The following is a 17,093-nucleotide window of genomic DNA, read 5'->3' as shown; positions in this document are numbered from 1 at the left end:
TTCTCTTGCAGAGATGCTGAGGCTATTTTATGGTATAGGGAATGCAGTTTTACATGTGTCGGGCTATAATGCCGAGCAAGAGATGAAAGATCGTTTGGAAGCTGTGAGTAACTTTGTCCAGATCCAGATTAACAAGACCTCCGTTGTGTGTTCTTCTGAGGAGAATAACTTAAGCTAGAGGGATGTGAGCAGCCTCCCTCGTGCAGTAGAAGTGATGTTTAAGAAAACCACTGCCACTCTGTAAATGATCCTGTTAGTCCGAGAGCTGTGGGGAAAGAAACCAAGTGTAGATGAGCCGGGAAAGATGGGTCTCTGCTATCTACTTAGACAGTTTAGTATCAAACTGTCTTAAGAAGTTATTGTTAACCAGTGGTTGTGGCGCACGCCTTTAAACTCAGCACTCGAAAGGCAGAGGCAAGTAGATCTCTGTGAGTTCGAGGCCGGCCTGGTCTACTAGAGCTAGTTCCAGGACAGGAGCCAAAAGCTATGGAGGAAACCTTGTCTCGAAAATCCAAAAAAAAAAGAAAAAAAAAGAGAGAGAGAGAGGGGGGGGGAGATACAAAAAAGTTATTGTTAGCATCTTCCTTCTCCCCTTCCTCCTCCCTATCCTCCCCTTCCTCCTCCCTATCCTCCCTTTCCTCCTCCTTAGGGACATAACTCTTGTTCCACAGGAAAAGTGTAAAGAGTAAATTGGACTGGAGCACTATATTTGTTTATAAACCTCTGTTTATTTCTGTAAATTTGTCTGCCTTTCTTATAGTTTGCATTGTATTTTCCAACCCTTGAGGATTCAAAAGATGTCCATGAACTTTTTCAAAGACAAGTGGCAAGCCAAAGAGTTGAGGGCTTTTGTTTTGTTTAAGTAATTTTTGATAAATTATTTTAATTTAATTTAATTTGTTTGAGACAGGGTCTCGTGTATTCCAGGCTGGTCTCCAACTTGCTCTGTAGCTAGCCAAAGAATGACCTTGGACTCCTGATCTCTCAGCCTCTGCCTTCTGAGTGTTGGGTATCGCTGTAGAGAACGAACAGGAACCGTCAGGTATTGGGGGCGTGTGCAGTTTACCCTGATGTTGCTGTGCCCCTGTGGCTCACAGTGGTTGTAAGTCAGCCTCGACTCCCCCTGCCCCCTGTATTATATTGTCAGAAGTGTTCCTTCTGAGAGGAGTTTTTCAAGTTCTGAGCCACAGCCCTTGAGGGCACTTGTTACCTCCCAGTGCCCTGCTTAGCCTTGCCTTTCAGGGACATTGCTGTCCCTTGACTGCACTGGGGATGTGGCTCAGGAGAAGAGCACCTATGCAGTGTGGATAAGGCCCTAGGTTTAGCCCCTCCTACAGCAGGGCCACGAAAAGGAGGGGAATCTAATAGGGTTGTTTAACATCTCAAAGTTGGTTTTAAAGGCAAGTAATTTCTTTGTTTGAATTCTTTTCATCCTCTATGGTTCCTATGGCAACTCTCTTCCCCTGGCTATGGTGGCAGGCACTAACCTTTTCCTTTTCATGTTGAAGCTTTCAGACTTTCCATGAGTCATATTGTTAGATTTTTTTATTTTTTCCATTTTATACTCTGCATTTCACTCAGGCTTACTACTTTGCCCTCAGGCCTTAAACATGCCAGCATCTTATATCATCATTTCCTTTCCGTGTTCAATAAATGGTGTCCAGCCGTCCCAGTCCGCTCCAGCTGTCAGTCACAGCAGCCCTGTAACCACGGTGTGCCATGGTGTGCTTAGTGCAGCGTGCATGTGTGCATGTGTGTGCCTGGGGACATGGAGGACAGCAACAGAAAAGAGTATCAGAGACAAGATGAGGGTGTGTCAGATCTTTTGAAGATGGAATAACAGGTATTTGTGGCTTCTAGGATACAAACCCTAGTCACCATTGTTGTAGGACAAGCTTTCTTAAACTCAGCTATCTTCCCAGCCCAAAATTTATCCCTTTGTGTTAATTTTTTTTTCTTGATTCTGTCGTTGCTGTTTGATTTTGTTGTGGTGGTTGGTTGGTTGGTTTTATTGGTTTTTGTTTGTTTGTTTGATACAGGGTCTTTCTGACTGTTCTGGGACTCTAAACCAGGATGGCTTCTAAGAGAGATCTTCCTGCTTCTCGCTCCTGAGTGCTTCTATCACTTTAATGAAGCTGTAATTCAATGTCTCTAAAAGGCAAACAGTGTAAAAAAGATAAAATATATATTGATTGTAACTCTTAAGTAAGTAACTTCAATCTGTTGCAATTTTCAGCATTATAAGAACTCAAAGGAGCTGAAAGAACTAAAACAAGTCGAGGAGAAGGAGGAATTGATTACACATTTGCAAGCCCAGCTTCACCAGGCACAGTCAGAACAAGCCGTGAAGGTAGGAGTGAGTCACCTCGGTATTATTATCTTAACAAATCATTACCAGCCAACGGATATCCACAACAAATGCCTCTTGTAAGACAATCAGTAGCAATCTTGTATCAGATGGTAGCTTCCTGCCTGACCTCAATCTCTCGCTTACTTCCACATCTACTAATTTATTAGAGTGTGCAAACGTGTATGGCATTCTCGGTTGGTATTTGCACATATTCAGTGTATTCTTCATATATGGATCGTGTGTTCTGAGAAACTCGTGAATTACATGATTCATAGCATTCGGTCAGCTCCGATGCTTTCATTTTCTCCTTGCAGGTTTCTGTTAACCTTTATTTTTGGTTGAGTATTTTTTTTAACCAATTTTGATTAATATTTTTTAGATTTCTCCTTTCCCTCATTTAACTCAAGGCATTCTGTTTTGTGTTTGGCTTTCTCTTCTGAAACGAGCTTTCTTTTATATCAACTTCATGAATTTTATTAATTTTTCAAATTTTCTAACTCTAATTTTCCTTTCATGTCCTCTTCTTACAGTGTCTTTCAGCATATTGTTCTGCTCCTTATTCTTTGTGATTTTTGTTGTTGATTTTGAAGGAAGGTCTCACAATGTAGCCCAGTTTTACCTTGAACTTGTGGCAGTCCTCCTGTCTCAGCATTTTGAGTGCTGGAATTATAGGCATGAGCCACCATGCCTGACTTTTGAATGGTATTATGTAATTGTTCATGCATCTTTTGTGTGAATGTTTTTGCTTACATGTATGTATATGCACTACATAACCCCAGAGGTCAGACGAGGACATCAGATCCCCTGCAACTGGAGTTACAGATAGCGTGGGTGCTGTGATGGAACCTGGATCTTTTCACAAGAGTAGCAAGTGCTAGTTGCCACTGAACCATTGCTAAACCTCTATACAAATCGCATTTGGGTTTTTTTTTCCTGTGGATGGCATGCATTTAGCCATGATCAAAGACCGGGAAGTGTTGCATCTCTTCTAATACTAGCTGCCACCTATTCCTGCAAATACCTCTTGGTTACCTTGGATTTTTTCCCTATTCCAAAGGAACATCAGATGTAGCTCTATTGCTGTCTTTTTTATCATTACTTTACAGTCTCTAATGCCAAGAAAATCCCAATTTTCATGGTTTGCCCTTAGCTTCTTTAGTCCACGGTTTGTAGAATAGATACCTACATATTGTTACTGTTGTCCATGTTTTTCTGCTCAGTATCTGAATGGTCTGCCTCTTTGCTGCGTTAGCTTTCAAAGAAATTGAAAAGCGTATTGCTATTGCTTCTGTCTTCTTCTGAAAAGTTTTGGCAATTGAATGATATTTTATAAATTAGCAAATAAAATTCGTTGTCCATTAAAGTTGAAATTACAAAAAAATAGGGTAGGTATTCAAGGCAAATGAGAAAGTCAAAAGAACTAAAAGTTGCCAATCCCATTGCTTAAGTAAATATTTTCTCCTTCAGTTGGATGAGGAATCGGCTGCGATGGAGGAGTTTGTATTGATGAAGCAGCAGCTTCAAGAAAATAAAGAACTCATTTGCACTTTGCAGACTGAGCTCAGGCAGAAACAGGAAAAGCAAGCTGCACAGGTAGGATGATGGCGCCTCCATTAGGATAGAATCCATGAGGCCCTCAATGGTGCAAGGGGCAAGTCAATCCCGGCAGTCACTTGAAAAGCATGGTAGATGAAAGTATGGTACCTAGGATATTAAAGCCAAGCTTAGGCGGGTGTGGCAGAAGAAGCTACAAGTATGGTAAGTGGTTCATATTTCAGTAGGAAACACCAGAACCCCTCAAAAATGCCATTAAGGTTGGTGAACTTGCCATAGCTTTATGGTGGCTGTTTTTATTCCTTAGGTCAAGATACTCCATTTTAATAGCACAGAGATTCTGTATCTCAGGAAAGGGCTCATGGCGGAACTCAAAGGAAATGGATAGATACAACAAAAGAAATCAAATCATTACCTCCATTCTTTTCTGATTAAAATCTTGTTAGGAAGATATATCTTAGGCTTAAAGCTACTTACTGAACATAGACTAAAGAAGTGGAGGGTATGAGGCTCATTGCTAATGACTCTAGTATGCAGCATTCTTCTTCATGGTCATTCTGAAGCCAGAGCCAGAGCAGGAGTGCTCTCCTGTCAGTCTGTCCTTCCCTGCCTGCCCCTCCCGCTCTCCTTTGCTTCCTGGTCTACTCATTTATTAGAGTTTGCATGTGTGTGTGTGACGGTCTTGATATTTGCACATATTCAGTGTATTTTTCCTGTATGGATCGTGTGTTTTCAGAAACTCTTGAATTACATGATGCATAGCATTCGGTCAGCTCCGATGCTTTCATTTTTTTCCTTGCAAGTTTCTCTTGACCTTTATTTTTGGTTGTGTATTTTTTTTCCCAATTTTGATTAATATTTTTTTGATTTATTATTTTTCTTATTTAACTCAAGGCATTCTGTTTTGTGTTGGGCTTTTTCTTCTGAAACGAGTTTTCTTTTTCATCAACTTCATGAATTTTATTAATTTTCCAAACTTTTCTAACTCTATCGTTCCTTCATGTCCTCTTCATTTTTCTTAAACATGTTTAACGATGAAATAAGTTACAGTGTTTTTCAGCATATTTTTCTGCTCCTTATTCCTCGTGATTTTTGTTGTTGTTTTTGAAGGAAGGTCTCACAATGTAGCCCAGTTTTACCTTGAACTTGTGGCAGTCCTCCTGTCTCAGCCTCTTGAGTGCTGGAATTATAGGCATGAGCCACCATGCCTGACTTTTGAATGGTATTATGTAATTGTTCATGCATCTTTTGTGTGAATGTTTTTGCTTACATGTATGTATATGCACTACATAACCGCAGAGGTCAGACGAGGACATCAGATCCCCTGGAACTGGAGTTACAGATAGCGTGGGTGCTGTGATGGAACCTGGATCTTTTCACAAGAGCAGCAAATGCTAGTTGCCACTGAACCATTGCTAAACCTCTATACAGATCGCATTTGGGTTTTTTTTTCCTGTGGATGGCCTGCATTTAGCCATGATCAAAGAACGGGAAGTGTTGCATCTCTTCTAATACTAGTTGCCACCTATTCCTGCAAATACTTCTTGGTTACCTTGGATTTTTCCCTATTCCAAAGGAACATCAGATGTAGCTCTGTTGCTGTCTTTTTTTCATCATTATTATTTTATAGTCTCTAATGCCAAGAAAATCCCAATTTTTATTGTTTGCCCTTTACTTGTTTAGTGCAAGGTTTTTAGGATAGTTTTTACATATTGTTACTGTTTTCCATGTTTTTCTGCTCACTGTCTATTTGGTCTGTCTCTTTGCTATGTTAGCTTTCAAAGAAATTGAAAAGCGTATTGCTATTGCTTCTGTCTTCTTCTGAAAAGTTTTGGCGATTCAATGATACTTTATAAATTAGCAAGTAAAATTCTTGTTGCATTATTAAAGTGGAAATTAGAAAAAAATAGGGTAGATATTCAAGGTAAATGAGAAAGTCAAAACAACTAAAAGTTGCCAATCCCATTGCTTAAGTAAATATTTTCTCCTTCAGTTGGATGAGAAATCAGCTGTAATGGAGGAGTTTGTCTTGATGAAGCAGCAGCTTCAAGAAAATAAAGAACTCATTTGCACTTTGCGGACTGAGCTCAGGCAGAAAGAGGAAGAGCAAGCTGCACAGGTAGGATGATGGCGCCTCCATTAGGATAGAATCCATGAGGCCCACAATGTTCAGGTGGCAAGTCATTCCCGGCAGTCACTTGAAAAGCATGGTAGATGAAAGTATGGTACCTAGGATATTAAAGCCAAGCTTAGGAGGGTGTGGCAGAAGAAGCTACAGTATGGTAAGTGGTTCATATGTCAGTAGGAAACACCAGAACCCCTCAAAAATGCCATTAAGGTTGGTGAACTTGCCATAGCTTTATGGTGGCTGTTTTTATTCCTTAGGTCAAGATACTCCATTTTAATAGCACACAGAGATTCTGTATCTCAGGAACGGGCTCGTGGCGGAACTCAAAGGAAACGGATAGATACAACAAAAGAAATCAAATCATTACCTCCATTCTTTTCTGATTAAAATCTTGTTAGGAAGATATATCTTAGCCTTAAAGCTACTTACTGAACATAGACTAAAGAAGTGGAGGGTATGAGGCTCATTGCTAATGACTCTAGTATGCAGCTTTCTTCTTCATGGTCATTCTGAAGCCAGAGCCAGAGCAGGAGTGCTCTCCTGTCAGTCTGTCACTCCCTGCCTGCCCATCCCGCTCTCCCTTGCTTCCTGGTCTACTCATTTATTAGAGTTTGCATGTGTGTGTGTGACGGTCTTGATATTTGCACATATTCAGTGTATTTTTCCTGTATGGGTCGTGTGTTTTCAGAAACTCTTGAATTACATGATGCATAGCATTCGGTCAGCTCCGATGCTTTCATTTTTTTCCTTGCAGGTTTCTGTTAACCTTTATGTTTGGTTGTGTATTTTTTTTCCCAATTTTGATTAATATTTTTTTGATTTATCCGTTTTCTTATTTAACTCAAGGCATTCTGTTTTGTGTTTGGCTTCCTCTTCTGAAAGGAGTTTTCTTTTCTATCAACCTCATGAATTTTATTACTTTTTAAAACTATTCTTATGCTTATGTTCCTTTCATGTCCTCTTCATTTTTGTTAATCATGGTTAACTATGAAATAAGTTACAGTGTCTTTCAGCATATTGTTCTGCTTTGTATTCTTCGTGATTTTTGTTGTTGTTTTTGAAGGAAGGTCTCACAATGTAGCCCAGTTTTACCTTGAACTTGTGGCAGTCCTCCTGTCTCAGCCTCTTGAGTGCTGGAATTATAGGCATGAGCCACCATGCCTGACTTTTGAATGGTATTATGTAATTGTTCATGCATCTTTTGTGTGAATGTTTTTGCTTACATGTATGTATATGCACTACATACCCCAAGGGATGAGACGAGGACATCAGATCCCCTGGAACTGGAGTTACAGATAGTGTGGGTGCTGTGATGGAACCTGGATCTTTTCACAAGAGTAGCAAGTGCTAGTTTTCACTGAACCATTGCTAAGCCTCTATACAAATCGCATTTGGGTTTTTTTTTTCCTGTGGATGGCCTGCATTTAGCCATGATCAAAGAACAGGAAGTGTTGCATCTCTTCTAATACTAGTTGCCACCTATTCCTGCAAATACTTCTTGGTTACCTTGGATTTTTCCCTATTCCACAGGAACATCAGATGTAGCTCTATTGCTGTCTTTTTTTCATCATTATTATTTTATACTCTCTAATGCCAAGAAAATCCCAATTTTTATTGTTTGCCCTTAACTTGTTTAGTGCAAGGTTTTTAGGATAGTTTTTACATATTGTTACTGTTTTCCATGTTTTTCTGCTCACTGTCTATTTGGTCTGTCTCTTTGCTATGTTAGCTTTCAAAGAAATTGAACAGCGTATTGCTATTGCTTCTGTCTTCTTCTGAAAAGTTCTGGTAATTCAATGATACTTTATAAATTAGCAAGTAAAATTCTTTTTGCATTATTAAAGTGGAAATTAGAAAAAAATAGGGTAGATATTCAAGGCAAATGAGAAAGTCAAAAGAAGTAAAAGTTGCCAATCACATTGCTTAACTAAATATTTTTCCCCTTCAGTTGCATGAGAAATCGGCTACGATGGATGAGTTTGTCTTGATGAAGCAGCAGCTTCAAGAAAATAAAGAACTCATTAGTATTTTGCTGACTGAGCTCAGGAGGAAACAGGAAGAGCTAGCTGCGCAGGTAGGATGGTGGCGCCTCCATTAGGATAGTATACATGGGGTCAAGAATGGTGCAGGTGGCAAGTCAATCCCGGCAGTCCCTTGAAAAGCTTGGGAGATGAAAGTATGGTAGCTAGGATATTAAAGCCAAGCCTAGGAGGGTGTGGCAGAAGAAGCCACAAGTATGGTAAGTGGTTCATATCTTAGTATGAAACATCAGAACCCCTCAAAAATGCCATTAAGGTTGGTGAACTTGCCATAGCTTTATGGTGGCTGTTTTAATTCCTTAGGTCAAGATACTCCATTTTAATAGCACACAGAGATTCTGTAGCTCAGGAAAGGGCTCATGGCGGAACTCAAAGGAAATGGATAGATACAACAAAAGAAATCAAATCATTGCCTCCATTCTTTTCTGATTAAAATCTTGTTAGGATGATATATCTTAGCCTTAAAGCTACTTACTGAACATAGGCTAAAGAATTGGAGGGTATGAGGCTCATTGCTAATGACTCTAGTATACAGCGTTCTTCATGGTCATTCTGAAGCCAGAGCCAGATCAGTAGTGCTCTTTTCAGTCTGTCCCACCCTGCCTGCCCCTCCGGCTCTCCCTTGCTTCCTGGTTACTCATTTATTAGAGTTTGTATGTGTGTGTGTGACGGTCTTGATATTTGCACATATTCAGTGTATTTTTCGTGTATGGATCGTGTGTTTTCAGAAACTCTTGAATTACATGATGCATAGCATTCGGTCAGCTCCTATGCTTTCATATTTTTCCTTGCATGTTTCTCTTGACCTTTATTTTTGGTTGTGTAATTTTTTTCCCAATTTTGATTAATATTTTTTTGATTTATCTGTTTTCTTATTTAACTCAAGGCATTCTGTTTTGTGTTTGGCTTCCTCTTCTGAAACGAGTTTTCTTTTCTATCAACCTCATGAATTTTATTACTTTTTAAAACTATTCTAATGCTTATGTTCCTTTCATGTCCTCTTCATTTTTGTTAATCATGGTTAACTATGAAATAAGTTACAGTGTCTTTCAGCATATTGTTCTGCTTTGTATTCTTCGTGATTTTTGTTGTTGGTTTTGAAGGAAGGTCTCACAATGTAGCCCAGTTTTACCTTGAACTTGTGGCAGTCCTCCTGTCTCAGCCTCTTGAGTGCTGGAATTATAGGCATGAGCCACCATGCCTGACTTTTGAATGGTATTATGTAATTGTTCATGCATCTTTTGTGTGAATGTTTTTGCTTACATGTATGTATATGCACTACATACCCCAAGAGATGAGACGAGGACATCAGATCCCCTGGAACTGGAGATACAGATAGTGTGGGTGCTGTGATGGAACCTGGATCTTTTCACAAGAGTAGCAAGTGCTAGTTTTCACTGAACCATTGCTAAGCCTCTATACAAATCGCATTTGGGTTTTTTTTTTCCTGTGGATGGCCTGCATTTAGCCATGATCAAAGAACGGGAAGTGTTGCATCTCTTCTAATACTAGTTGCCACCTATTCCTGCAAATACTTCTTGGTTACCTTGGATTTTTCCCTATTCCACAGGAACATCAGATGTAGCTCTATTGCTGTCTTTTTTTCATCATTATTATTTTATACTCTCTAATGCCAAGAAAATCCCAATTTTTATTGTTTGCCCTTAACTTGTTTAGTGCAAGGTTTTTAGGATAGTTTTTACATATTGTTACTGTTTTCCATGTTTTTCTGCTCACTGTCTATTTGGTCTGTCTCTTTGCTATGTTAGCTTTCAAAGAAATTGAACAGCGTATTGCTATTGCTTCTGTCTTCTTCTGAAAAGTTTTGGCAATTCAATGATACTTTATAAATTAGCAAGTAAAATTCTTTTTGCATTATTAAAGTGGAAATTAGAAAAAAATAGGGTAGATATTCAAGGCAAATGAGAAAGTCAAAAGAAGTAAAAGTTGCCAATCACATTGCTTAACTAAATATTTTTCCCCTTCAGTTGCATGAGAAATCGGCTACGATGGATGAGTTTGTCTTGATGAAGCAGCAGCTTCAAGAAAATAAAGAACTCATTAGTATTTTGCTGACTGAGCTCAGGAGGAAACAGGAAGAGCTAGCTGCCCAGGTAGGATGATGGCGCCTCCATTAGGATAGTATACATGGGGTCAAGAATGGTGCAGGTGGCAAGTCAATCCCGGCAGTCCCTTGAAAAGCTTGGGAGATGAAAGTATGGTAGCTAGGATATTAAAGCCAAGCCTAGGAGGGTGTGGCAGAAGAAGCCACAAGTATGGTAAGTGGTTCATATCTTAGTATGAAACATCAGAACCCCTCAAAAATGCCATTAAGGTTGGTGAACTTGCCATTGCTTTATGGTGGCTGTTTTAATTCCTTAGGTCAAGATACTCCATTTTAATAGCACACAGAGATTCTGTAGCTCAGGAAAGGGCTCATGGCGGAACTCAAAGGAAATGGATAGATACAACAAAAGAAATCAAATCATTGCCTCCATTCTTTTCTGATTAAAATCTTGTTAGGATGATATATCTTAGCCTTAAAGCTACTTACTGAACATAGGCTAAAGAATTGGAGGGTATGAGGCTCATTGCTAATGACTCTAGTATACAGCGTTCTTCATGGTCATTCTGAAGCCAGAGCCAGATCAGTAGTGCTCTTTTCAGTCTGTCCCACCCTGCCTGCCCCTCCGGCTCTCCCTTGCTTCCTGGTTACTCATTTATTAGAGTTTGTATGTGTGTGTGTGACGGTCTTGATATTTGCACATATTCAGTGTATTTTTCGTGTATGGATCGTGTGTTTTCAGAAACTCTTGAATTACATGATGCATAGCATTCGGTCAGCTCCTATGCTTTCATATTTTTCCTTGCAAGTTTCTCTTGACCTTTATTTTTGGTTGTGTAATTTTTTTCCCAATTTTGATTAATATTTTTTTGATTTATCTGTTTTCTTATTTAACTCAAGGCATTCTGTTTTGTGTTTGGCTTCCTCTTCTGAAACGAGTTTTCTTTTCTATCAACCTCATGAATTTTATTACTTTTTAAAACTATTCTAATGCTTATGTTCCTTTCATGTCCTCGTCGTTTTTGTTAATCATGGTTAACTATGAAATAAGTTACAGTGTCTATCAGCATATTGTTCTGCTTTGTATTCTTCGTGATTTTTGTTGTTTTTGAAGGAAGGTCTCACAATGTAGCCCAGTTTTACCTTGAACTTGTGGCAGTCCTCCTGTCTCAGCCTCTTTGTGCTGGAATTATAGGCATGAGCCACCATGCCTGACTTTTGAATGATATTATGTAATTGTTCATGCATCTTTTGTGTGAATGTTTTTGCTTACATGTATGTATATGCACTACATAACCCAAGAGGTGAGACGAGGACATCAGATCCCCTGGAACTGGAGTTACAGATAGTGTGGGTGCTGTGATGGAACCTGGATCTTTTCACAAGAGTGGCAAGTGCTAGTTGCCACTGAACCATTGCTAAGCCTCTATACAGATCGCATTTGGGGTTTTTTCCTGTGGATGGCCTGCATTTAGCCATGATCAAAGAACGGGAAGGGTTGCATCTCTTCTAATACTAGCTGCCACCTATTCCTACAAATTCTTCTTGGTTACCTTGGATTTTTCCCTATTTCACAGGAACATCAGATGTAGCTCTATTGCTGTCTTTTTTTTTATCATTATTATTTTATAGTCTCTAATGCCAAGAAAATCCCAATTTTTATTGTTTGCCCTTAACTTGTTTAGTGCAAGGTTTTTAGGATAGTTTTTACATATTGTTACTGTTTTCTATGTTTTTCTGCTCACTGTCTATTTGGTCTGTCTCTTTGCTATGTTAGCTTTCAAAGAAATTGAAAAGCGTATTGCTATTGCTTCTGTCTTCTTCTGAAAAGTTTTGGCGAGTCAATGATACTTTATAAATTAGCACATAAAATTCTTTTTGCATTATTAAAGTGGAAATTAGAAAAAAATAGGGTAGGTATTCAAGGCAAATGAGAAAGTCAAAAGAACTAAAAGTTGCCAACCACATTGCTTAAGTAAATATTTTTCCCCTTCAGTTGCATGAGAAATCGGCTGCGATGGAGGAGTGTGTCTTGATGAAGAAGCAGCTTCAAGAAAATAAAGAACTCATTAGTATTTTGCTGACTGAGCTCAGGAGGAAACAGGAAGAGCAAGCTGCGCAGGTAGGATGATGGCGCCTCCATTAGGACAGTATCCATGGGGTCCAGAATGTTGCAGGTGGCAAGTCAATCCCGGCAGACACTTGAAAACCTTGGTAGATGATAGTATGGTAGCTAGGATATTAAAGCCAAGCCTAGGAGGGTGTGGCAGAAGAAGCCACAAGTATGGTAAGTGGTTCATATCTTAGTAGGAAACATCAGAACCCCTCAAAAATGCCTTAGGTTGGTGAACTTGCCATAGCTTTATGATGACTGTTTTTATTCCTTGAGTCAAGATACTCCAATTTAAACGCACACAGAGATTCTGTATCTCAGGAACGGGCTCATGGCGGAACTCAAAGGAAACGGATAGATACAACAAAAGAAATCAAATCATTGCCTCCATTCTTTTCTGATTAAAATCTTGTTAGGAAGATATATCTTAGCCTTAAAGCCACTTACTGAACATAGACTAAAGAAGTGGAGAGGGTATGAGGCTCATTGCTAATGACTCTAGTATGCAGCGTTCTTCTTCATGGTCATTCTGAAGCCAGAGCCAGACCATTAGTGCTCTCCTGTCAGTCTGTCCCTCCCTGCCTGCCCCCCCACTTGCTTCCTGGTCTACTCATTTATTAGAGTTTGCATGTGTGTGTGTGACGGTCTTGATATTTGCACATATTCAGTGTATTTTTCCTGTATGGACCGTGTGTTTTCAGAAACTCTTGAATTACATGATGCATAGCATTCGGTCAGCTCCGATGCTTTCATTTTTTTCCTTGCAAGTTTCTCTTGACCTTTATTTTTGGTTGTGTATTTTTTTTCCCAATTTTGATTAATATTTTTTTGATTTATTATTTTTCTTATTTAACTCAAGGCATTCTGTTTTGTGTTGGGCTTTTTCTTCTGAAACGAGTTTTCTTTTTCATCAACTTCATGAATTTTATTAATTTTCCAAACTTTTCTAACTCTATCGTTCCTTTCATGTCCTCTTCATTTTTCTTAAACATGTTTAAGGTTGAAATAAGTTACAGTGTTTTTCAGCATATTTTTCTGCTCCTTATTCCTCGTGATTTTTGTTGTTGTTTTTGAAGGAAGGTCTCACAATGTAGCCCAGTTTTACCTTGAACTTGTGGCAGTCCTCCTGTCTCAGCCTCTTGAGTGCTGGAATTATAGGCATGAGCCACCATGCCTGACTTTTGAATGGTATTATGTAATTGTTCATGCATCTTTTGTGTGAATGTTTTTGCTTACATGTATGTTTATGCACTACATAACCCCAGAGGTCAGACGAGGACATCAGATCCCCTGCAACTGGAGTTACAGATAGCGTGGGTGCTGTGATGGAACCTGGATCTTTTCACAAGAGTAGCAAGTGCTAGTTGCCACTGAACCATTGCTAAACCTCTATACAGATCGCATTTGGGTTTTTTTTTCCTGTGGATGGCCTGCATTTAGCCATGATCAAAGACCGGGAAGTGTTGCATCTCTTCTAATACTAGCTGCCACCTATTCCTACAAATTCTTCTTGGTTACCTTGGATTTTTCCCTATTCCACAGGAACATCAGATGTAGCTCTATTGCTGTCTTTTTTTTTATCATTATTATTTTATAGTCTCTAATGCCAAGAAAATCCCAATTTTTATTGTTTGCCCTTAACTTGTTTAGTGCAAGGTTTTTAGGATAGATTTTACATATTGTTACTGTTTTCCATGTTTTTCTGCTCACTGTCTATTTGGTCTGTCTCTTTGCTATGTTAGCTTTCAAAGAAATTGAAAAGCGTATTGCTATTGCTTCTGTCTTCTTCTGAAATGTTTTGGCAATTCAATGATACTTTATAAATTAGCAAGTAAAATTCTTTTTGCATTATTAAAGTGGAAATTAGAAAAAAATAGGGTAGGTATTCAAGGCAAATGAGAAAGTCAAAAGAACTAAAAGTTGCCAATCCCATTGCTTAACTAAATATTTTTCCCCTTCCGTTGAATAAGAAATCGACTGCGATGGAGGAGATTGTCTTGATGAAGCAGCAGCTTCAAGAAAAGGAAGAAGTCGTTAGTACTTTGCAGACTGAGCTCAGGCAGAAACAGGAAGAGCAAGCTGCACAGGTAGGATGATGGCGCCTCCATTAGGATAGAATCCATGGGGTCCAGAATGGTGCAGGTGGCAAGTCAATCCCGGCAGTCACTTGAAAAGCTTGGTAGATGAAAGTATAGTAGCTAGGATATTAAAGCCAAGCCTAGGAGGGTGTGGCAGAAGAAGCCACAAGTATGGTAAGTGGTTCATATCTTAGTAGGAAACATCAGAACCCCTCAAAAATGCCTTTTAGGTTGGTGAACTTGCCATAGCTTTATGATGACTGTTTTTATTCCTTGAGTCAAGATACTCCAATTTAAACGCACACAGAGATTCTGTATCTCAGGAACGGGCTCATGGCGGAACTCAAAGGAAACGGATAGATACAACAAAAGAAATCAAATCATTGCCTCCATTCTTTTCTGATTAAAATCTTGTTAGGAAGATATATCTTAGCCTTAAAGCCACTTACTGAACATAGACTAAAGAAGTGGAGAGGGTATGAGGCTCATTGCTAATGACTCTAGTATGCAGCGTTCTTCTTCATGGTCATTCTGAAGCCAGAGCCAGACCATTAGTGCTCTCCTGTCAGTCTGTCCCTCCCTGCCTGCCCCCCCACTTGCTTCCTGGTCTACTCATTTATTAGAGTTTGCATGTGTGTGTGTGACGGTCTTGATATTTGCACATATTCAGTGTATTTTTCCTGTATGGACCGTGTGTTTTCAGAAACTCTTGAATTACATGATGCATAGCATTCGGTCAGCTCCGATGCTTTCATTTTTTTCCTTGCAAGTTTCTCTTGACCTTTATTTTTGGTTGTGTATTTTTTTTCCCAATTTTGATTAATATTTTTTTGATTTATTATTTTTCTTATTTAACTCAAGGCATTCTGTTTTGTGTTGGGCTTTTTCTTCTGAAACGAGTTTTCTTTTTCATCAACTTCATGAATTTTATTAATTTTCCAAACTTTTCTAACTCTATCGTTCCTTCATGTCCTCTTCATTTTTCTTAAACATGTTTAACGATGAAATAAGTTACAGTGTTTTTCAGCATATTTTTCTGCTCCTTATTCCTCGTGATTTTTGTTGTTGTTTTTGAAGGAAGGTCTCACAATGTAGCCCAGTTTTACCTTGAACTTGTGGCAGTCCTCCTGTCTCAGCCTCTTGAGTGCTGGAATTATAGGCATGAGCCACCATGCCTGACTTTTGAATGGTATTATGTAATTGTTCATGCATCTTTTGTGTGAATGTTTTTGCTTACATGTATGTATATGCACTACATAACCCCAGAGGTCAGACGAGGACATCAGATCCCCTGCAACTGGAGTTACAGATAGCGTGGGTGCTGTGATGGAACCTGGATCTTTTCACAAGAGTAGCAAGTGCTAGTTGCCACTGAACCATTGCTAAACCTCTATACAGATCGCATTTGGGTTTTTTTTTCCTGTGGATGGCCTGCATTTAGCCATGATCAAAGACCGGGAAGTGTTGCATCTCTTCTAATACTAGCTGCCACCTATTCCTACAAATTCTTCTTGGTTACCTTGGATTTTTCCCTATTCCACAGGAACATCAGATGTAGCTCTATTGCTGTCTTTTTTTTTATCATTATTATTTTATAGTCTCTAATGCCAAGAAAATCCCAATTTTTATTGTTTGCCCTTAACTTGTTTAGTGCAAGGTTTTTAGGATAGATTTTACATATTGTTACTGTTTTCCATGTTTTTCTGCTCACTGTCTATTTGGTCTGTCTCTTTGCTATGTTAGCTTTCAAAGAAATTGAAAAGCGTATTGCTATTGCTTCTGTCTTCTTCTGAAAAGTTTTGGCAATTCAATGATACTTTATAAATTAGCAAGTAAAATTCTTTTTGCATTATTAAAGTGGAAATTAGAAAAAAATAGGGTAGGTATTCAAGGCAAATGAGAAAGTCAAAAGAACTAAAAGTTGCCAATCCCATTGCTTAACTAAATATTTTTCCCCTTCCGTTGAATAAGAAATCGACTGCGATGGAGGAGATTGTCTTGATGAAGCAGCAGCTTCAAGAAAAGGAAGAAGTCGTTAGTACTTTGCAGACTGAGCTCAGGCAGAAACAGGAAGAGCAAGCTGCACAGGTAGGATGATGGCGCCTCCATTAGGATAGAATCCATGGGGTCCAGAATGGTGCAGGTGGCAAGTCAATCCCGGCAGTCACTTGAAAAGCTTGGTAGATGAAAGTATAGTAGCTAGGATATTAAAGCCAAGCCTAGGAGGGTGTGGCAGAAGAAGCCACAAGTATGGTAAGTGGTTCATATCTTAGTAGGAAACATCAGAACCCCTCAAAAATGCCTTTTAGGTTGGTGAACTTGCCATAGCTTTATGATGACTGTTTTTATTCCTTGAGTCAAGATACTCCAATTTAAACGCACACAGAGATTCTGTATCTCAGGAACGGGCTCATGGCGGAACTCAAAGGAAACGGATAGATACAACAAAAGAAATCAAATCATTGCCTCCATTCTTTTCTGATTAAAATCTTGTTAGGAAGATATATCTTAGCCTTAAAGCCACTTACTGAACATAGACTAAAGAAGTGGAGAGGGTATGAGGCTCATTGCTAATGACTCTAGTATGCAGCGTTCTTCTTCATGGTCATTCTGAAGCCAGAGCCAGACCATTAGTGCTCTCCTGTCAGTCTGTCCCTCCCTGCCTGCCCCCCCCCCACTTGCTTCCTGGTCTACTCATTTATTAGAGTTTGCATGTGTGTGTGTGACGGTCTTGATATTTGCACATATTCAGTGTATTTTTCCTGT

The 17,093-nt window shown here is 39.1% G+C and overlaps 2 protein-coding genes across 2 annotated transcripts in view; both read left to right on the top strand.

Annotated features, from left to right (window-relative positions):
- The window catches only part of LOC142844346 (uncharacterized), a 38,878-nt gene extending 38,778 nt beyond the window's left edge, over nucleotides 1-100 (top strand). The window contains exon 11 of the mRNA XM_075962690.1: nucleotides 12-100. The gene's annotated coding sequence lies outside the window, so the exon portion shown is untranslated. The remainder of the gene's footprint in view (nucleotides 1-11) is intronic.
- Nucleotides 101-115: 15 nt separating this feature from the next.
- On the top strand, nucleotides 116-14,362 carry LOC142843961 (uncharacterized). The gene is made up of 9 exons (XM_075962126.1): nucleotides 116-1,042; nucleotides 1,602-1,843; nucleotides 2,237-2,350; nucleotides 3,818-3,943; nucleotides 5,898-6,023; nucleotides 7,981-8,106; nucleotides 10,060-10,185; nucleotides 12,133-12,258; nucleotides 14,220-14,362. Exons 4-9 carry the CDS (start codon nucleotides 3,839-3,841, stop codon nucleotides 14,343-14,345), a joined length of 735 nt encoding a protein of 244 aa, XP_075818241.1. The 5' UTR covers nucleotides 116-1,042; nucleotides 1,602-1,843; nucleotides 2,237-2,350; nucleotides 3,818-3,838; the 3' UTR covers nucleotides 14,346-14,362.
- The last annotated feature ends 2,731 nt before the right edge of the window (nucleotides 14,363-17,093 follow it).

This window comes from Microtus pennsylvanicus, chromosome 2 (assembly GCF_037038515.1).
Source record: "Microtus pennsylvanicus isolate mMicPen1 chromosome 2, mMicPen1.hap1, whole genome shotgun sequence".
Classification (NCBI taxonomy): domain Eukaryota; kingdom Metazoa; phylum Chordata; class Mammalia; order Rodentia; family Cricetidae; genus Microtus; species Microtus pennsylvanicus.
Note: the sequence above shows the minus strand (reverse complement) of the source record. Positions and strands in the feature narration are given on the sequence as shown.

What these genes read in the sequence shown, in the direction of transcription:
- LOC142843961 (XM_075962126.1), top strand. Translation starts at nt 3,839, where the DNA reads ATGGAGGAGTTTGTATTGATGAAGCAGCAGCTTCAAGAAAATAAAGAA. An exon ending in AGGAAGAGCAAGCTGCACAG is followed by an intron (nt 6,024 to 7,980) that starts GTAGGATGATGG and finishes TTTCCCCTTCAG; the next exon opens with TTGCATGAGAAATCGGCTAC. An exon ending in AGGAAGAGCAAGCTGCGCAG is followed by an intron (nt 12,259 to 14,219) that starts GTAGGATGATGG and finishes CCGTTGAATAAG; the next exon opens with AAATCGACTGCGATGGAGGA.